Below are 21,141 nucleotides of genomic sequence, written 5' to 3' on the forward strand. Positions count from 1 at the left end.
CCAGGGTCCGTATCCTGCTGCTCACCTTTCTTCCCTGTGTCAGGATCCTGAACTCAACCAACTCATGGTCACTGCCTCCCAGATTCCCGTCCACTTTTGCTTCTCCCACTAATTCTTCCCTGTTTGTGAGCAGCAGGTCAAGAAAAGCTCCCCCCCAGTTGGCTCGTCTAGCACTTGCACCAGGAAATTGTCCCCTACGCAATTGAGTCACAAATGCCTCACACAGGGTTATTACCCAGAGAGCTGAAAACCGCATGTGCACGTTTCTAAACAGATATTCATGGGGCTGCCCCAGGGCATCTTGGGAAAGCAGGTGTTTCATTTCATGTCACAATTCCTTACAATGGCTCCAGTCACTGGCCTCAGGCACTTTATGCTAAACAAGGGGCCGGCACTTCCTATTACGCCTCCCCATGGACTCGAGGGGAACTTAAAACCATGCCTCACAACATGAGACAGGTGAACCAACTGGGCCAGCGGGACCCCACATGAGCGGTGATACCAGCACTGTCCCAGGCTGACTGGCACCAAGCCTGCTGCTGATCCGGAGGCCTGGAAGCTAAACCATGCTAAAATATGGGGCTGTGGCCACAGGGTGCTAAAACCACTAGAGAAGGAGGAAGACTTTGGGGACAATGCAGACGAATATATCCAGGCAACAAGACATTTGTATATCAGTCACAGAAGCACGGCTTTGATCTGCTGGGTTTGTTCTCATAAAAGAGAGATACCAGGTTAACTCTGTCCCGCAGAAGCTCTGGAGTTTGGCTCTCCGGAACCAGGAGAGCTGTGCAAGCTGGTGGAAAGGCAAATTTCAAGCGAGATCCCTTCCCAGATCTGCATCCACATGGTGCCAGCAGCCTTGTGCGTAATTCTGACATCGCCTGGCTGACTTATAGCAACGTGACTCAAAAGCAACACCTGGTGTGAGGCGATCAGTGAAACCGGTAATGCCAAAGCCCCAAGATGCTCCTACTGGAGTCAATGGGAGTTTTACAATTGACTTCTATTGGAGAAGGATTCGCTCCAGATGCAGTAAGTCACCATAAAGCTCTTCAATGGAGAGGCAGCCTGTGTCCAGTTCAGGGGCCGGGCAACGTCTGCGCCAACCAGACTATATCAAAAGTCAGGCCCACCCCGTATCTATTTGGCTGCCCGCGGGAAACAAACCTGCAGTCTTAGGCCAGTCTCTAGAGTCCATAACTGAAACGCACCACCACGAACCCCACCGAGGAGACGGAGAGCTGAAAACTAGCCACACTGGGTGGGAGGACTGTCACCACCACCTTAGGACTGCTCCGCGGCTGGCCAGGGGCTGGGACCTTGTCTCGTTCCCATGTGCATACCCTGGCAGAGTTTCGCTGGGCAAAGTTCACTGCCCCCTGGGACTCCTACTTAGGGCAGCGGGCACTCTCCAGGCCTCTCTGCTCAGCGTCCCTGTATTTTGACCATCTGACCTGCACCCCCATCCCTCTTTGGAGAGAGTCTGTCTCCTGTCCTCATAGGTTCTGTGGCCCCTCCCTCCACCCCCATCCCAGAATTTAAGTCATCTGACACCTGCACTACCAGGGATTGATGAGAGACACCTGGATATCATCTGTGATGCCACAATAGACACCTAAAAATGACCAACCCTGCAGATGTCAGAGTAGCCACTGACTCACAGCGACACACAGTTGTAAGCAGAGAACATCTCTGCATCAGCCTTACTTCTCATGGCAGGCATGGGCCGGATGCTCCTGAAGTGCTTGTTCTTCCTCCTCAGAGCCATCTTATACTGCAGAGAGAGGGGGAGATGTTGCTTTTCAGTGTGCAGTGCTCTGCAAAACGTACACAGGGCTAATTGCAAGTGGAGAGCAATTCCATTCGCTTTCCTTGAATAACCAGTCCTTGGAGGGGCTGAGATGGCAAAAGCCAAGATTACAAAACAAAATCTGGCAGCTGCATTACAGGCTTTGGGCCTGATACATTTGCATTTTAAAATGGGCTCCAAATCATAGAATCTCAGGGTTGGAAGGGACCTTAGGAGGTCATCTAGTCCAACCCCCTGCTCAGAGCAGGACCAACCCCTACTAAATCAGGAAGGCTACAAAAATCCAAACACTCCCAGAGAACCACCCAAATCTATGAACGATTGTACCGGCAGTTATTTTAATTGTCTTTGTCTGGACAGATCAGCACCCCTTGAGCACAATTAATATTGCTCACAGCTCAGGGAAAGGTTTAACATCTCCTTCTATTGGATCTTGATTTAATATCTTTAACCCACTGTGTCAGCCTGGACATTAGCATGAAGGGGAGAAAAGGAACCCAAGCCATACCTCCTCAGCTGCAAAGCTTTTCTCAGCAACATCCAGCAGATTCCTGCTCTTTAGCTGAAAATAGTCTTCCTCAATATTGTCTGCCTGTAGCACATGAAGATCTGGAGGTTGCTTGGGGAGATCTTCTGCCTAAAACCATTAGGTAGCCCTTGAATGTGCCCTGCCGTGCTTCATCAGGGGGAATAATTTATGTATAATAATGCCCTGCTCCTTATGAGCTCCAGTAACGTGCCATCCATGTTTCTATTGCTAGCAGGCTTCTGGCCTGCCAAAACTTCCCCCTCACAGACCAGGTGTGGTGCCAGCAAAGACCACTTCAGACACGGAGACCTGGCACAAAAATCCAGCTGGTGTTGGTTTTCCCCGGCGATTCCTTACTGCTCTCAGCCACAGGGTGGCTCCTGGCCCTCGCACCAAAAGGGGCAGGAGACAAATAGCACCAAAGAGTCAATCCCAGGATGGTGCCATAGCAAGGGGAGGCCAACAAGCCCAGCTGCTCTGCTGGGGAAGGGGAATACCTGGGGGAGAATCCGGCCTAGGAGAAAAGCAGCGAGCGGAAGTTCTGAACAGGGGCTGCACAACAGCTGCTCCCCGTCACTAGACTGGGCAATGCCCGAGGTCAATGGCCTTGGCACGCCAGGGATTAATTGTGGCTTTAAATCAGAGCCCTTGGTGAGGAGTGTGGTGGAGCAGTGACTCAGGTCGGAGGCAGGCCCGGTGCCTCCGGGGCCCTTGGAAGGGCACAGCTGCCTCACCCTGTGCAGACCACGGTGTGCCACTGCCCTGGAGAGGAGGCAAGAGCCAGAGCTCCAGTCTTGCCCTCTTTGAAGGCTGGCTCAGCTGCGGGTGCTAGCCCTGGCAGCTGCCTAGGGCTGCAGCAGGGGAGAGTCTTTGCAGTCAGCTGCCCCATGCCGGGCAAAGCCCAGTCTAGCCCCACCAGTACAGTGGGCACCCTCAGACCCCTGGGCCGCGCCAGGAAGTGGGCCATCCATGTGGCCGCCGGCACTAGGAGCAGAAGGCAGAGGCTGTGTGCTCAAGCTGGCACCTCTCTGCCTGGCAGAGCCCCGGAGGGAGGAGAGAACAAACATAGCTACTCACCAGCCTGCACTGAATACTTGTCAGGTTTTCTAGCACCTCGTGGATCAGCCCGTCGGCCACAGCCGCAATGACAGACAGCCTGATTTCGCTGCGAGAAGAGACAGGGCGGTTAGTGTGCGGCGGGGGGGGGGGGGGGGGGGGGGGCGACGACCCTCGGCATGGCTGAGCCCCCCATCCCATGGGAGCAGTGGAGGGGAGAGGGAAGGCCACAGAAGCCAGTTCCCATCCCAGTAAGCCAGTGCTGCAGCCGGGGAAGATGCAAGAGAACAGGCCAGGAAGCAGGGCTAACCAGGCCCCCACCTGCATCGCGCTCATGCTAAGGAGCCGGAATCGTGAGCCGGGCCCTGTGGTACCAGGTGCTGCACATACAGCCCCTGCCCCGCAGAGCTCACATCGAAGTACAAGCCGAGCTAGCCTCTAGCCACTGCAGCCGGTGCTGGGAGAGAGCCTGCCAGGCAGTGTGGAGGGCAAGGCTGGCGCTGGGGCGAGGGCACGGGACAGGAAGCCAGGAAAGCGGAGAGGAAATGCCCTGACAGGCTGAACATGGCCCCTGGGATCCGTCCCCAGCCCTGCCGTAGACTCCCAGCACCTCTCAGCCTCCCTATCATGGGGATAGCGACACCGGCCTCTTCTGCATGCACTAATTACTCCAAGGGGCCCAGAGTCCCTTGCCTAGGCAGCCCCACAGGAGGGGGTCAGAGCTCCCCAGCCATGCCGGGGGCGGTGCATCACCCTGAGGGAGCCCCTGGGGTGCCGGAGGAGGAAGGTTTACGACCCCATCCAAAGGGGAGCCCTGCACCATGGGCTAATCTGAGGGGGGGAAGGACAAGGCCAGAGCCCCGCCGCATCCTGCCCTCGCTTGGGTGGCCAGGGGACTGAGGGCCCTAGACCTTGTACTGCCCCATATGCAAGCTCAAGCTGGGCTGAGCGGGGGACAGCTGCTCTCCAGACCCAAATACCTTTGATAGTGAGCCAGGAGCCGCAGAGCTAACAGACCATTCCAGCAGCTTGCAGATTCGACAAGCAGCCTAAGGGCATGTGGGGTCCGTACAACAGGCACCCACAAGACCAGGATACGGCCCGAGCACAGACCCCCAGCCCCGCCAAAGGGAAAGTGGCACCAGGCACCGCTCCGCTGAGCCGCTGGGAGCGAGCAGACCCATGCGGAGGCTGCCTGAACACAATCTGCTCGTGCCAAAGCTGCTGCCCTCACATCACCTGCACTTGGTTCCTAGGCAATGGGGCACAGGCAAAAAGGGGGGAATCAGAGTCACCCCCCCCCAGCCCAGGCCCTGTGGCAGAGGAACAGCTTAGCCTTCTGTACAGCAGGAAAGTGAAGGGACGGGTTCCCAGGAAGCAGCTCCCACAAGACCCTCCGTGCAATTAAACCAAGGAGGGAACGTGAACTGCGGGCCCAGCATCAATCTTGTCTCAATCTGACACCGTAACTGAGGCCTAGACACCTTGACCCTGGCCTGGTCTACGGCATTGAGCAGAGGACTGGGACCTATGAGTCCCGGGTTCTAGGCCCAACTCTGCCACACGGTCACCATGTGACTGCACCTCCCTGCCTCTGTTTCCCCTTCTATAAAATGGGGACAACAATGCTGCACTCCTTTGTCAGGGGCTCAGCTCCAGCAGTTTTTGAAACACAGGTATGGACTGCCAAGGAGAGAGGATTGTGAGCGCCAAGGATTATTCGATTGGTTAGCACTCACCTGGAAACTCCCAGACATGCATCACAAGTGGCTGGGAGCCCAGATCCAGAGTCTGCACTGGGGCCTGGCAGGAAGCCTTGAGCCAGCAGGGAGGGGTAAGGATTTGGGCAGGGCGGGGAAGTGCAAGCCAGGCTGTTCTGGTCCATCTGGCAGGGAGCTGTGGTGCGAGGGGAGGGACAAGGAGCCTGTGCCACCGCCATTTGGGCAGGGATGCCCCGTCCACTTGCTTTGCCCACTCTGGGCTGCGATCACAGACTATCAGGGCTGGAAGGGACCTCAGGAGGTATCTAGTCCAACCCCCTGCTCAAAGCAGGGCCGATCCCCAACTAAATCATCCCAGCCAGGGCAGTTTCCCCCTACAGACACTGGGGAGGGGGGAAGCAGGGCTAGATGTGGTATAATGCACCCCTTGAATTGGGAAGCTACATCTGCCCCATGAGGGACGCTGTTATTCTCTGTTTGGATCTGAGATGCGACCCTGCAGGGTGCTGAGGGGTAGATGCTTTACTCCTTTCAGGAGCAAGCCCCTAGTTCCTTAAAGGAAGATCAAAGGCTGGCATGAGTGCGAAGCCCAGGCCTGGGCCTGGCCCAGCTATCCTGTAAGAAGGATGCCCAGGAACACCTGCTAGAGGGGAATGGGCCTGCATTTTAAATTTGCACAGGGGACATGAAATACATTTGCTCAGAGAGAGCAAACTAGAGAGGGCAGCCCAGCCTCCCTGTAGGCGCTGGGGAGCCAATGACTGTAGCTGAGAACTGCTGCCGAGCGATTTAGTCCTGCAAACAGACAACCCTCTCCCCCACCCCCAAGGTTACGGTGGAAGTGAGTTATCAACCACACAGGGCCTGATGGAGTCGGACTCCCAGACAGAATTCACGCACCCAGTTTCCCTGCTACCTCATCCGTGAAGCAGCAGCCCCGGCCTGAGAACTCTGCTCTGATGGGTGCTGACCGGGCTAGTCCCGAGGCCAGGAGGCTGGGGTGGAGGGTGCGAAGAAGGGACTAGTCCTACATCACAGACTGCCCCACATGCACGGTGCAGAGCCTCCGTGATGCCCACGCCCTGACGTGCAGAGAGGGGAGAGACTGGTGCCAGGGAGCAGCCTGCCCAATACAACATGCTACTTCGGCAGCCAGCTGTGACTTCAGCTGCAAATCCCAGTGGAGGCCAACGAATGCTGGCCCAGGCAGGGAGCTGCATGGGGGTCCCTGCTACACTGGACTTGCTCACTACACCGCGGAGCGAGCCTGCGCTTCTGCCAGACAAATAAAACACCAGCTCCCCTCTCTTCCTGGGGGAAGGCGGGCAAGCAGATCGGAGGCACGGGCTACTACTCTTTGGCCAGGCTGATGTAAAACTGCGATGAAACGTTACCCACGCGAGTGCCAACTCGCCCCGCCAGCCGGGTCACTGCTCCCAGTGGCCCTGGTTTGCCCTGGGGAGGCGAGACAGGGCAGCGCTGGGTGACACCTGGTGCAGAGCCGAGCCAGAATGGGCAGGGCTCTGGACAGCACAGGGCCGGACGGGAATCCCACGGAGAGGAAGGTCCTAGAGCCACAGCTTGGCTGGCGGCCCGCTCGCTGTGCTGCCAGGCTGGCCCCGGAGAGCAGGCCTGGCTAGTTACAGCTCAGCAGCAGCAGGAGCTGCCCCCGCTGCCCTGCTGTGATTCTGGTGGAGGACGTTCCCCGGGCTCGGGGCGGCTGCCAGGCCTCAGGCAGCCGGAGAAAAGCGGAGGTGGCAGCACACCCAGGGAATCACTATTAAACTCCACGTCTTTCCCACCGATCTCCTCGCCCCACCTCATCATCGGCCCGCTCTACAGCTCCGCTCTGGCCCCACGCGCTTCCCAGGCTCCTCACTCAACGATCCTGCGCCCAGTTAGGACAAGGGAGCTACTCTGGATTTACACATGCACGTGAGCGTAGAGACTGGCCTTCTGCCTCCTTTTCCCTCTTCAGGGCATGCACCAACACCCTCCCTGCTCTTCCCTGCTCTCTCCCTCTGCCTCTTCAGCAGTCCCCACACCCTTGCTGCCCCAGGCCTTGGCTTGCCTTATTTAGGGCAGGTCTACACTACGAATTACTCTGGCATAACGACGTCGTTCAGGGCTGTGAGAAATCTGCCCCCTTGAGCCGGTCGGCACAGAGCCTCTTCACTGAAGCACTTCGGCAGCAGAGCTGTGCCAATGCAGCATTGTAAGCGTCGACCTGCCCCCACGCTGCGAGGAACTGGCCGGATCTACCTTTGTAAAGTGCTGCATAAATTCACAGCACGCCAGAAATGCTTCGTATCAGCTTGTTCCTCTGGTGCGGCTATCTAGGATAGAAGTGAAGCAAAGGCCAGGTGCCAGCTGAAATAATTTATCTCAGCTACGTGCCATAGCTGCTCCCAAGCAATAGCGGAGCAGCCGCTGCGCCTGGCTAACCCGGCTGGTTTTGTGGGTTATATTTCAAATGCGTGACAAAAGCTAGAGACTCTCTCACTCACGTTAGCTTGCTGAACACATCAGTGACCAGCTGGTCCAGGACAGCGCTCAGGCTGAGGTGGTCCTGAAGGATGATTCGCTCACAGATCATGTGGACCAGCCGGTCCCGAAGGCCACTCTTCTGCAGAATTGTAGGACACAGATTCTGGGTGGTATCCAGCACGGCCTGCATAATAGCCTGGGCCATAAATCAAAGCAGAGGAGCGGCACTGAAGGAGGGTCACTCTCGAACACAGCTTGGTCAATGGCCTATGCACCTGCTATGTGCCTAACCCACTGCATGCAAACATTACTCCACGAAGGAATAGTCCTCTACAGCAAACGTGTCAAGAGCAGCCAGAGGAGCCGCTGAGTTCTGAATTGTGGGCTCTCCTCATTTTTAATATGGAGACCACATGTCCCATCATGCAATGCTCCATCTTGATTTGAATGGCCTCCCAGCAAGTCCAAGACAGAACAATGCATGCTGGACCCGTACCCTCTACCCTCCATACTGCTGTATTACAGGTGACCTGCAAAGGAAACCAACAGAGCTTGTGCCTTCTTTCTGAGGGCTGAGGGCAGAATGGAAGGGTTTTTGTTTGTTTGAAATTCAGGTGTTGTCCTCCTGTTTATCCTGGAGGACTCTCTGGAGGTCTGGAGAACTAAGTGGTTTATGACATCACAGCTCAAAAAACCCTTCTTTAAAGAGAAAGAAATCCATCTTCCTGTGCCATAAAGGAGCCAATCAAAAAGGGCCCAAGCACAATGACCCCTAAAGAGGAGGGGGAAATCTCCATTCCAAGGGAGCCAAAAGGTGGCCCTTGGGCTAACAAGTTGCCACATGGCCCCAAGCTGACCAAAGCATGGGTGGATCCCCTGCCCACCGAAGAGGGGAGGGTTTTTTAAATAAAACAGGTCGTGGTGCAGGAAATGTATCTGTAGCTCAGGCCTGTTCCTCATGCCCCCCCACCCCCCATGCCCAAGATCTCAGAATTTAAAAGAATGAGTCATTTCATTCCTTTCCTGGGTGTTGGGGGGAAAGCTAAGGGTGCCCTCAGATGGGTACTGTAGGCCTGGCTTTAACCCCTGAACAACACATTTTTGCACTTCTACTGCAGGAAGAAATCCCCCCCAGATGTGCCCTCTGTCAGCTCTTCCCCACCTACAGCTGCAAAGAGTGGATTTGATTGCATAGCAGCAGGTCCGTTTGAGCCGGAACTAACACTTCCCTCAATGCCAAAGGCTCTGTAAAATGTATAGGGCGTCACAACACAGGCTGGAGCTCAGCCTCACCTGTACAAGCTGTAGCCCACCTCCCATATGCAGGGTGTGAGTCCAGGGGTCACGTGATGGGAGCATGCGACTCACAGCCAGGCCTGCTGGGGAGTTTGATCAGAGACTCTCTCTAGGCTCTCTGGCTGAGGGCCTGTGGAGAGCTGCAGCCAACGGGGGTGAGTTTGTGTGTTTCATTTCGAACTGTGTTAATACACCAGCCCCCAGGGAGATGTTATTGGACACATGAGCCTAGGTGAGGTTCTTGGGGATCTTAAGCAGGAGAAACAGAGGCAGCAGACAGGCCTGATCCCCAGCTGGGTAAGCCCCTGCTACATAGCACCTCTCAGTGCTTTTAGCCAGAGCTGAGCCCTAGGGCAGGAGGGAGCAGGCAGCGGCCTCTACAGCAGGACAGCCTTGCAGAAGGGAGCGCTGGCTGAGAGCCTGCCCTGTTCTGGCTAGCTCCAGAATTGCCCTTGCATGTCTCCTGGGCCAGGCTCTTCTCTCTGTTATGCCACTGAAAAGCCCAGGTAAATCCGCAAGCCTCTACGGAGGGCGGTGGGATTATTTCAGATTCATGCCCAGGAGTTCACAGCACCGTAGATCCAGGGAGCTGGTGAAATGGATCAATCGCACAGCAGGTGGGAGGCACAGGAAGAACAATAGATACAGCACAAAGTCTGGGGGGAGCTAGAAAAATAAAGGAAAAGCCTGGAGCTAAACCCCTTCATCCTGAGGGGACATGGGCGACGGCACCAAGTAAATGCATCATCACCCCCAGCACTGGCAAGTGCTCCCGCCTCGGGCTCCCAGCCTCGCTCCCCTATGTGTTCACAGCTCTGCCTGCCAGCTGCACCACTGAGCACCCAGTCAGGGGCAGACCGATGGACTCAGCTGCCCTCACACCTGGCCTCACCCCCTTCACTGCACGGCTAATTCAAGGCACCCTGGAGAAGGGAAGCGAGCAGTGACGTGGAGGCAAAAGACGAGTGCTCAGCACCCCTCTGCATGGCCAAAAGGTGCGAGAAGGGGGTGAGGTGAGGGAGATTGTCCCTCCCAATAGGAGCTCCTCCAGCCTAGCAGAGGCACCAGGAACCAGCCGCGCTGCTGCCCTCCCGCTTTACAAGCATTGCTCAGCCTGTTGCATCTGATCACGCCAAGGCAGGTGGCATCACCCAGTACAACACCTTGTGGCTGATGGGCAAGAACCACGGCACCCCCTGCAGTCCAGCCACCCACCTGGATCTCCCGGCTGCAGGCCTGCAAGGCTGCTTCAGTCAGACATTCCAGCTTGTGCTGCAGTTGGCAGTTCTGGTACGGGGCGTTCCCGGTCTCATACAGGAGCGGCAAAAGCTGCGGTGGGGGAGAAATCCCAGAGGTGAATGGACACAGACAGCCCCCACTCTCTCCGGGAAGCTTTCCCCATCAGGGATTTAGCAGAACCCTCTGAACCCTTAGCCCTTCACTGCAATAGTATTTGCCACTTCACGTAAGCAAGCCTTAGCCAGGGTCTCCCCCTCCCCCACAGCTCTGAGTATGCCCTCAATCCTGCCCTGCTGTCCCAGTCCTGGGCTTCCCACGGCTCTGCCAACACCTGTCACTCCTGACCCCCAGCCTCCTGCTGTGGCAGCCCTGGGCTTCCCATGGCTCTGCTCGCGGCTGCAGGTTGTGGGGCTCCCTGAAGCACGGAGCGCTACCCAAGGTCAAAGGGTGGGGCGGCTTCACGGCGTGCCCTGCAATCTCCACTTGTCACCCTGAGCTGGGAGCTGAACCTGCCGCTCCAGACGCTCCCGGCATCTCTTGCGTCTTGAGCTCTCTCTTTAATCCCTGACTCCCTCTTGGCTCTTTGCTGATCGCTCTTTATTTCCTGGCTGCTGCCTATTCCTCTTCCCCTAACAGATAGCGCGAGGGCAGGCCACGTTGCTCCCTGGATGCTGATCCCCTCCTTATCCCTTCTGGCCTCTTCACAGCGTTGACAACATCATCTTGGATTAAGTCTCACTGGAGCCCTTCATCGTCGCCTGCCCCCGGAAGCCAACAAGAATCCTCTTGTGATTATCCCACTGCAGAGACATCTAGGCACTGAGTACAGCCATTAATCCCTTGGGGTTTGAGAACCTGCCTGGGTAGTACCAGCCCTCAGCAGAGGGGGCTTAGTGCCAGGAGAGGCAGAGAGAAAAAACTATCACCGCCACAGAAACAGGTGGGAACCAACACAGGGACCGTTCCCTGCGGGGCCCCCTTCCGGTGTCTGCTGTAGGCAATGGATGGTCCGACTCGCTGCGGGAACTGCGAGAGGTTTTTCTACAGCTCCCAATAATTTGTTTCTCAGACGGTACAAGGGGCTGACTGTAAAGCAGGCAGGAACTGGAGATGCTGCTGCATGGGCCTATCCAGGAGCGAGACTGGCTCCAAGGAACAAGGTCCAAAAGACACCTCTGGGGCTCTTCCCCAGGAGTTGCACGGACCCCTGTGCTCACTCTGAGCCGGAGCGGAGGGTTTCCCTCTTAGGAACAATCCCCGCCAGTTCCCCTCAGGTGGGAAGCTACAGACGGCGCCGGAAGTTCACACACGCCAGCATGTCAGCTAGGATCCCTCTCTCCTGCATTACGGTGTGCAGCTGAAGGAGAGTGCAGACACTGCTCCAGCCCAGGAAACCAGGGTGGGTAGCTCCCCACTGCGGAGCCAGGGGCCCAGAGCAGCCACCCTGACAAACTCCTCTCGCAGGGGGCAGAGGCAAGGCCCTGGCCATGGGAGTGTCCTGGTTGGTGTTTGTTACGCCGATGGTTTCCTGGCCGAGCAAGGGGGTTTGTCTTACTAGTGGCAAGATTCTTAGAAGGATTTTCGCCACCCATTGCTGAGATCAGCCTTCAAAGTTCGAGAATTTCCTTCATTTTTTCGGTAGTTTCAACATGGCGGGGGGGGTTGTGGGGCACAGCTGCCTGCCCAAGGGGTGCAGGGGCAAAGCCCCTGGTGGTGTCACTCTCCTTAGGACCAGCCCAGGAGAGGAAGGTCCCTCCCTAGGGATATGACAAGGTCTGCAGGAAGGGAGGCAGGCGGACGGACGGTGACCGTGGGGAGCAGCACATACCGGGCATCCCCTGGCCCTTTCTGTGGCTCTCCTGAGGTGCAGATGAGAAGATCCCCATCTCTGCAGATCCCAGCAGCGCACAGAAGCAGGCAGCCCCTGCGTGCGAGGGGAGCCCCGTCCCTGCAGATCCCAGCAGCGCACAGAAACAGGCAGCCCCTGCGTGGGAGGGGAGCCCCGTCCCTGCAGATCCCAGGGGCGCACAGAAGCAGGCACTCCCTGCATAGGGCACCCGGCGCCTGATGAGCCTTCAGAAGCTTGCTGGGGCCTCCAGTCTGTCCTTGACAATAAAGGGAGGCTGGTGGGGCCCCTCGTGAGAGAGTCAGGAGGCCAGTGCACCCCAGGACCACCCACAAGCCTCTCTCTGGCTGCCCCTCCCCCTGGGCCACCAGCCACCCAGCGAGCCTGGGAAGAACGCCAGCCTCCAAATGACCCCCTGTAGGCTCCTCGGGATCTGCCACTCCCCGTAAGCATGGGGCTGCGTCAAAGAGATATGGAGGCTTGCCCCCTCCGCGCCACAGAGAGTCCCTAATGAGCAGTGCATGGGTCGTAGGAGGGGTGCAATGCCAGGATTCTGCTCTTCCCCCCCCCCCCCCCATCTGTCCTTCCCCTGTCCCCAAACTCTCCCCCGCTTCCAGCCCAACAAAGCAGCCCCGTAGCAGGCCCAGCAGAGCGGGTACTGAGATTGGCAGGGGCCTTCAGGGGCTCAAGAGCCATGAAGCTCCTCTCCCCCATTAATACATGAATCCAATTAACTTGATTTGCTCCCCACTCTCCATGCCCAGGCTAAGATCTGCCAAAGAAAATTCTCCTCCTCCTGGTTACGGGTAGCGAGCACTTTCATCTCAGTGGGCTCATTTACCAGCAGCTTGCCTGATTGCCCCCAATCATCATTTATGCTCGATTTGTGCCGTCCCCCTCCCTGATCCAGTCACATTTCTAGCCCTGCACCCCCTGGGAAAAGCCCAATAAACCCTTCCCTTTAACCCTAACCCTTCCCCTTCCCTTTAACTCTAACCATTCCCTTTAAAAGCAAAGGAAAGTTTTGCTCTCCCGCAGCCATCCTATTTGAACCAGCTGTGAGCCAGGCTCATGTTACTGGTCACAATCTTACTGGCTTTTTAAATCAGAGTTAATCTTTTGGCCCCCTGCGGAGAACTCGGCTAGGGTAATCCCTTGCTGGTTCTGGGCTGCGGCCAAAGACTTGAGAAATTCTCTGTTTTGAGGGTGGCCATCGTCCAGGTCATGGCACAGCTGGAACAATGACTCAGCCTCCGCCCCAGAGCTAACGTCCCAATGGTCCTTTGTCTGTGGCACCAGAGCCAAGGAGCCAGTCTGGGGTTTGTAGTGGAAGGATTTGACTGCGCTGACAATAGCGTGGCTGGGCCTGGCTGCAGCCTGCAGCTAAGGAGCAGCTGGGCTGGGCCTGGGCAGCGGGAGGACAGAGCACACAGAGCAGCAGGCACAGCTTGGAGACTCACGCCGATGGACAGGTTTGCTTCCCGAATTGCTTCTTCTGCACAGAAGACACTGGCTTCCACCTCTCGGCCCAGACAGGCACTCAGGATGTCAACGTGCTTCTGTAGGCTGGTGCACATCTCATTCACCATCTAGAGCACAGCACTAGCGTCAGTGTGTGGCTCACGCACACCCGCAGGCCCTGAGGAAAGCCAGCCTTGGTGGCAGGGCACAGGGCTGGGCGGAAGCAGACCCAGACTCTCCCTAGCTCTGTGACCTTGGCAAGGCCAGTTAACCCCTCTGTGCCTCAGTTTCCCCATCAGAAAATGGGGTTCATGGCACTCGCCCCGAGGCTGGGCATGGTCCTTTGTTAGTGTGCAATGCATGCCGAGAGCCTGGATGGGACAGCCTATGAACCCTCCAACCGGGATCAGACAGGCTGGGGCCCCAGCATATGGGCAGGAAGCAGGCTCAGAATCAGCAGGGGTGTCCGTGAGTTACCCCTGGGATTCCACAGTTCTCTCTTCGTCCGGCCGGGATCCCTCGTTCTTCCCGTTCTCCCAGACCATGCTGTCCCTCCTCTGGCCTGGCTTCTCCAGGCTCTCCCCTGCTTCGTGCCTCACCCAGCCTTGGCCTGACTCTCTTCCCTCCATCCCTCCCAATGGGCCACTCTTCCCTGATCTTCCTTAGAGCCCTGTCTGCCTTCTTCCCCCACCCCTCCTTAGTGCCACCTCCCACGCCTGCTTTCCCCGCCCAACCCTGCAGCGATCCTCCTCCTCCCACCCCAGTCCCTGACTCTCCCCTGGCCAGGCAAGTCTGCAGCAGGGAGTGTGCTCACTACCGCCACTAGGATGGCAGACATGCAGGGACAGCACTCAGCCCCGGCCACTGGAGGGACTGCAAGGAAATGCACACAGAGCGTCAAAAGCACGCTGGAGCCCATGGGGAAGCTTTCCACCACTGCCGTGGGCTTCCAGCAGGCCCTGCATGTGCACAGATGTCCAGTGCGCGGGCAGGTACTGGACTTGACGGCTCATTGCCTTGGCTGGCAACGCCCACACCCTCTGGCCGACCCCTTACAGAGGGGCAGGCAGGTGTGACTGGCCCGGAATCCTTCTGACCTGTTCCGAGGAGCTGGTGACAATTCCCTGCTGCAGCCGGAAGGTTTGCTTAGGCAGGGTCCGCCGCATCTGATTCCTCGCCAGGAAAGACTGTATCTGCAGCAGGCAAGAGGCCCAGTTAGCAGGAAGGGTTGGAGGCTGGGCTGAAAGGACCAGTTCCCACCCCATGCCGGCCCCAGAGATCTACCTTGTGGACAGCCTCCTCCGTCTTCTCCGGATTGCTCCGATAAGCCTGAGTCATGTCGCTCATTGGCAAAGGCATGGACCGCAGGGTGTAATTCCTGGGGGGTGACACAGCTGGAGTTAGCGTCACTGGAACAACCTGGACTTGGCTGTGCGTGCCCCAGCTCCACAACGAGAACAGAGCTGGGATGGGTCCGGCGGGCACCCTGCCCCCGTCCATTCTGAGCCCACTGCATCCCCACGACACCTTGTGCTGCCGTCCCACCCACAGGGGACGGGGGTCCTTGCTGCATTCATCCCCCACCAGGCAGAGAGCCCTCAGCACCTTTGCAGACACCTACAGGCCACTTGGCAAACTTCAGCCTGAAGGGCCAGTACTAAGGGCAGAGAGATTTCCCCACCAACCCACAATGGCTCCGTCTGTGCCCCTTTCAGCTGCAGCCCCACGCAGGGTGAACTTCGCCTCTGGAAAACAAACTGACTTGGTTCCAAAGTCTTGCAGAATTGCCTGGGTAAATAACAGCGACACGCTGCACTCCTATAGCACCTGGCCGCTGAGGAGCTCAGAGCCCTTCTCCCTCTCAGGGGGCTTGCCCATTTTATTGGCCTCGGCACCCAAATGGCCACCATCCCCAGGCGGTCTGAGTGCCTCTCAACAAGGAGGTTAGCTCCTAGTCGTCCCTGCAGGGAGAAAGTTATTGGCAGACTGGACTGTGAGGGGGACGGTTCAGTGATTTGCCAAAGGTCTCACAGGAAGCATGTGGGAGAGCGTCTTCACCGTGGAGTGAAATTCTTATCCCCATCTCGCAGGACTAGATCTGAGGGGCAGCGCCACACCTGAGTTCACACAGCATCTGTCATAACTATAAAGGGAAGGGTAACCACCTTTCTGTATACAGTGCTAGAAAATCCCTCCTGGCCAGAGGCAAAGTCCTTTCAGCTGTAAAGGGTTAAGAAGCTCAGGTAACCTGGCTGGCACCTGACCCAAAATGACCAATGAGGGGACAAGATACTTTCAAATCTGAGGCGGGGGAAAGGCTTTTGTCTGTCTGTGTGATACCTTTGCCGGGAACAGATCAAGGATGCAAGCCCTCCAACTCCTGTAAAGTTAGTAAGTAATCTAGCTAGAAAATGCGTTAGGTTTTCTTTGTTTTGGCTTGTGAAATTTACTGTGCTGGAGGAAATGTGTATTCCTGGTTTTGTGTCTTTTTATAACTTAAGGTTTTGCCTAGAGGGATTCTCTGTTTTGAATCTGCCTGTAAGATTATCTTCCATTCGGATCTTGACAGAGTTGTTCTCTTATCTTTTTTTGTTCTTCTAATAAAGTTCTGTTTAAGAATCTGATTGGGTTTTTGGGGTCTTAAAAATCCAAGACTGGTTTGTGCTCATCTTGTTTATTTTCAAGCCTCCCCAGGAAAGGGGGTGTAAGGGCTTGGGGGGATATTTTGGGGAAATAGGAACTCCAAGTGGTCCTTTCCCTGATTATTTGTTAAATCACTTGGTGGTGGCAGCGTTTACCTAATCCAAGGGCAAAGACTTTGTGCCTTGGGGAATTTTTAACCTAAACTGGTAGAAATAAGCTTAGGGGGTCTTTCATGTGGGTTCCCTCATCTGTACCCTAGAGTTCAGAGCGGGGAAGGAACCCTGACAACGTCAGAGCTGGGCATACACCCCTGAATCTCCTCTGGCCGCAAGACCCACTCTCTCCTAAATCTCCACAATGCTGCCAATTTTCTATTGCACGGACACAATGCTCAAAAATGGACAGTGAAGCAAACCCAGACTACGTCTGTCTTTCCCCCATGTAAAAGAGAGACTGTGATTGGATGCACCGACTACATTATGCTGTGAAGCCGTGAGACGGCATCACAACTTTGTGTGCATTTGGGTTATAGATGGTTTAGGGTCACAACTTTGGATCCAGGCTTGGATCAGAAATCTCTGATCCAGCTTCCGCCCCATCTCCAGTGTGTGCTATTCATTGTAATAGAGCGGTGGTTTTCAACCTGGGGATCCGCAGATCCCCAAGGGTCTGCAGACTATGTCTAACATTTCCAGATGGGTCTGCACCTCCATTCCAAATTTTTTAGGGGGAAGTAAATGAAAAAAGGTTGAAACCCACTGTAATAGGCAGAGAAATCCAAAGGAAAAAGGTAGAGGACTTCAGATTCCCAGCGCCTGTATGATCTTGCTTCCTCCCCACTCTCCAATGCGTTATCACTTCCCAGCTCTGCACCACGACCAAAGTGCTCGTGGGAGAAGAAATCCTTTCACGGTCTAAGTGGGCATTTTTTCTGTAAAGCTTTGGAGGCACCTCACTGTCATGCTGTATGCAGGCAGCAGTATTGTTTGCAGGAAGGCTGGTCCAGTGGGTAACGCACTAACTGAGGCCCTGGGAGACGGAGGGTCCCTGCTCATCACAGACTGCCAGGATGACCCCAGCAAGTCACTGAGCCCCGAGTTCTCCATCTGTGCAATGGGGATAATAGTGCCCTGCCCACAGGGCTGCTGGGAGAGCTACTGATAAAACGCACTGTGTCAGAGCCACATGTTATTGACACCATGAGCCACGGAGCACAAGACTGCAGGCCTCATCCGGATCAGCCCACATTCTCACAAGTGACTCGTGATACTGGGCACCCAGCTTGTGACACTTTGAAGGGCCCCACTTTTTAGGGCTGCAAATTAGAACCTTTTAAGGTGTCTCGTCTTGGGAAATCTAAAGATAGAGGCACTCCACCGTCACTAGCACCTCGGGGTTTGTCCGCATGAACACTTAATTCACGGCAAGCTGGCAGGTAAATCCACCATGTGCTAACCTGTCACACACTAGCTGTCAGTGTGAACCACGCTGCCTCGCACATGAACAATGTCCTAGTGTGCTTTAATCTATGCCCATTTCAAAGCTAGGCAGATCAAAGCGCACTGCAGAGCATCTAGTGCAAAGCAGCAACAGGTCCACACGGACACATAGGGTACGTCTACACTGCCAAAAACCCCACGCCTGCCAATCTCAGAGTACAGCCCTACAGATTCAGGCTTGCACGGTGGTGCTAAAAATAGCCATGAAGCAATTCCAGCTGGGGCTGGAGCTCGGACTCTCAGCCCCTCAGATCATCCTCTCTGCCAAACAGGGGACGGGCTGAAGCTTAGCTCATTAATGGTCAAGCAGCACTCTGAGATCTGTGGCTGCAAGATGGTAGAGAAGGGTGGGGCATAGCACTCGGTTACACGGGCTCTTCCCAGGCCTGCCTTCTAGCTACAGCACCTTGCACATCTCAGTTGCCTCTCGCATCTGGCTCATGTCCTGCATCCAACCAGCTGCCTGCCCACCCTCTTCCCACATGCAATTAACGAGGCTTCACTCCACCACAGCCAGCACCTTGCTCGCCAGAAGCAACACACTCGACACAGCCTGTCCCCACTGCCTTGATGGTAGAAAAGCCAACAGGCCGACCCTCATCCCAAGGGCGAACCCACCTGTGCTCTAGCCTCCTGGCATCTGACTTAGACCCTGCTGGTTCTGTTAGTATCACCTGTCTAGTTTCACAGGGTTAGGGGCTAGCGGGAATCCCTTCCGTGAATGATCCCAGGGTCCCAACATAGAACTCCCTGCTAGGCAATGAAATCTGCATGTCACTGAGGAGTTAAAGCACATGCTTTACACCGTCCCTACCTTTCCAAAGCACGGGCAACATCAAGGAATCCATGGGCCGTGGTGTTGTTTCTGTCCCAAATTACTGTCCTGGGAAGAGAAGAAAGAGGGTGAACCCCAATGAACAATTCCCCCTTGCAAGGCACTTGCTTTCAGCATATTAGAAGTACAGATTTGTCTGAGCCAGGAGGTTGCACTCCAGATACAAAGTTCTCCAACATTCAGCAGGGGATTGGCTCAGCCCACTCCAGAGAGGGGGGCTCACTGCACAGATTGGGTCAGATCCTCTAGTCCAGCAGCTCTTAACCTTTCAAGACCATATACGCCTTTCAGCAGGTTGATTTGTCTTGTGTAGCCCCAAGTTTCACCTCACTTAAAAACTCCTTGCTTACACAATCAGACATAAACATACAAAAGGGTCACAGCACACTGTTACTGACAAATTGCTGAGTTTCTTATTGTTACTATATAATTATAAATCGATTGGAATACAAATACTGTACTTACATGTCAGCGTATAGTATATAGAGCAGTATAAACAAGCCACTGTATGAAATTTTAGTTTGTACTGATTTCACTAGTGCTTTTTATGTTGCCTGTTGTCAAACTAGGCAAATATCTAGTGTGACAAAGTTCCTGCTCTACCTTGGTGGGTCTTGCGCTTATTGGCGGATTTGCTCGCCTTGGAGCTTCAAGGCAACCCTCAGCTTGGCCGTTTTTCTGAACCCACAGTCCAGGTCGACTCCTCCCGTGTCTGACCAGGAGTTGGGAGGATTTGGGGGGAATCCGGGCCCATCCTCTACTCCGGGTTCCAGCCCAGGGCCCTGTGGAATGCAGCTGTCTAGAGTGCCTCCTGGAACAACTGTGCGACAGCTACAACTCCCTGGGCTACTTCCCCATTGCCTCCTCCCAACCCCTTCTTTGTCCTCACCACAGGACCTTCCTCCTGGTGTCTGATGACGCTTGTACTCCTCAGTCCTCCAACAGTCCGCGTTCTCACTCTCAGCTCCTAGTGCCTCTTGCTCCCAGTTCCTCACACACACACACACACCAAACTGAAGTGAGCTCCTTTTTAAAACCCAGGTGCCCTGATTAGCCTGCCTAAATTGATTCTAGCAGCTTCTTAATAGGCTGATTAGAACATCTGCAGCCAGTCTTAATTGTCTCCAGAAGGTTCCTGATTGTTCTGGAACCTTCTCTGTTCCCTTACCCAGGGAAAAGGGACCTACTTAGCCTGGGGCTAATATATCTGCCTTCTATTACTCTCCTATAGCCATCTGGCCTGACCCTGTCACACTAGATGAGATGCTGTACCCTCTGGATGACCTCTGTGTACCCCAAGGGGTATGCGTACCCTTGGCTGAGAACCACAGCTCTAGTGTAATGAGCAGCTCCTTCCTGAGCTGCTAAATCCAGGCCAAGGTTTAAGGAGATCCTGTATGGCCCATAGGCTGTGTTAGTCTGGGAGCTGGAAAACTCCAGGGGCTGGCTGAGTCAATGAGGAATTCTCCTTATACAGAGCACAGGCCTGTCTCTTCTCCAGCATGAGGGACACTAAAGACCTGAACTGCCCTCAAGTTTTGGGGGGCTGAGAGCAGGGTTTTGGCTGGGGTTTAGAATGGTGTTATTGGACTGGCTGAACGCATCCCTTTGGCAAATCTCTCTCTGGGGACTTATCTGGCCCCTCCCTGCAGTATCCCAGTACCTCTAAAATGAAAAGTGGAGTGATTCTGGGAAATGGAGCAGCCCAACCCATTCAGGGACTTTCCGGTGAGTTATCATCCATGCTGGCTGCAGGGTGCTGAGTGGGGTCTCACTGAGATCTCTTTGCTCCACAGCGCGTGGCTGCTGTGTCCGTTTCCAGTGAGAACCCACCACCAGTCGCCTGCAGAGGCTGTAAAAGGACAATGCACCCAGGGAGCAAGGGATGCTGCAGTGAAACCACCACCACTGCCCTGCCAGGCGGGAAAGTGAGAAGGGCAACATGCATCTTCTCTGTCGTGCCGGCAGCACAGCACGATCTCACCAAGGGCTTGGAGAGCCGGGCAGCTGCTGCAACTGCCCATACAGCACGTCCCCAGGAGGCAACCCTGTTGGGCTCTGGTGTGATCACTCACCACGCTGGAGGGGCTGGGTCAGGGAGGCCTGCCCTGTGGCAGACTCTGTGGCGATTGCCGCAGCTCAGCCACAAGCAGGGGACTATATCACAGGCCGGATGAGCTGCCCTGCACAAGTGGTGAAGCCAAACTCAGGTCGTGGCTTTTTGAAAGCTCGGACCCTTCAGCTGGCATGTGCAATGGGCTAAGCAGGTATCCCTGGCCTGGGGTTGTTAGCTTCACCAATCGCCCACTGCAGAGAAGAGAGCCCAAATCGCACAAGAGCAGCGTCACCAATTCGTGGGATGCATCATGAATCCTGTGAGCTTTGGTGTCTTTCTTAAAGCCCCCAGCTCCTGGAGTCATGCGATTACATAGACAATCTCACCTTGCATTAAAAATACATTTTTTTTAAAAGACTCTAGCATTGGTGGTTGTGGAGAAAAGCATGGAAACGCGGCCTGCATGCCACCTACAGGCCTGGACACCAGGCACCAAAGAAACCAAACCCACAAGTTCAAAATCTCATGATTTTAAAGCCAATCTTGTGATTCTGGGGGCCTGACCCCTGATTTTGACAGGTCTTTGGCAATACTGCAGTGAGTAAGCTCCAGGCACCAGAGGGTTAAAGAACAGGGCTGAGAGGCTGGGATTTTTCACTG

At 55.4% G+C, this 21,141-nt stretch overlaps 1 protein-coding gene across 7 annotated transcripts in view; it reads right to left on the reverse strand.

Moving 5' to 3' along the window:
- CARMIL2 (capping protein regulator and myosin 1 linker 2) overlaps positions 1-21,141 on the reverse strand; it is a 146,580-nt gene that overhangs the window by 46,346 nt on the left and 79,093 nt on the right. For 6 of the 7 annotated variants that reach the window (XR_006285127.1, XR_006285128.1, XM_037877427.2 and 3 more), the window contains 9 exons: positions 18,405-18,473; positions 14,733-14,826; positions 14,546-14,641; positions 13,448-13,576; positions 10,118-10,231; positions 7,627-7,802; positions 3,420-3,507; positions 2,322-2,450; positions 1,711-1,777 (listed from right to left, as the gene is read on the reverse strand). Coding sequence is in view for 5 of the 7 variants with exons in the window: in XM_037877427.2 (XP_037733355.1) it covers positions 1,711-1,777; positions 2,322-2,450; positions 3,420-3,507; positions 7,627-7,802; positions 10,118-10,231; positions 13,448-13,576; positions 14,546-14,641; positions 14,733-14,826; positions 18,405-18,473 (962 nt within the window). In the remaining 2 variants the exon portion in view is untranslated. The remainder of the gene's footprint in view (positions 1-1,710; positions 1,778-2,321; positions 2,451-3,419; positions 3,508-7,626; positions 7,803-10,117; positions 10,232-13,447; positions 13,577-14,545; positions 14,642-14,732; positions 14,827-18,404; positions 18,474-21,141) is intronic. The other variant, XM_043526070.1, reaches the window with a different exon arrangement.

Source organism: Chelonia mydas, chromosome 12, assembly GCF_015237465.2.
Source record: "Chelonia mydas isolate rCheMyd1 chromosome 12, rCheMyd1.pri.v2, whole genome shotgun sequence".
NCBI classification, from domain to species: Eukaryota; Metazoa; Chordata; order Testudines; family Cheloniidae; genus Chelonia; species Chelonia mydas.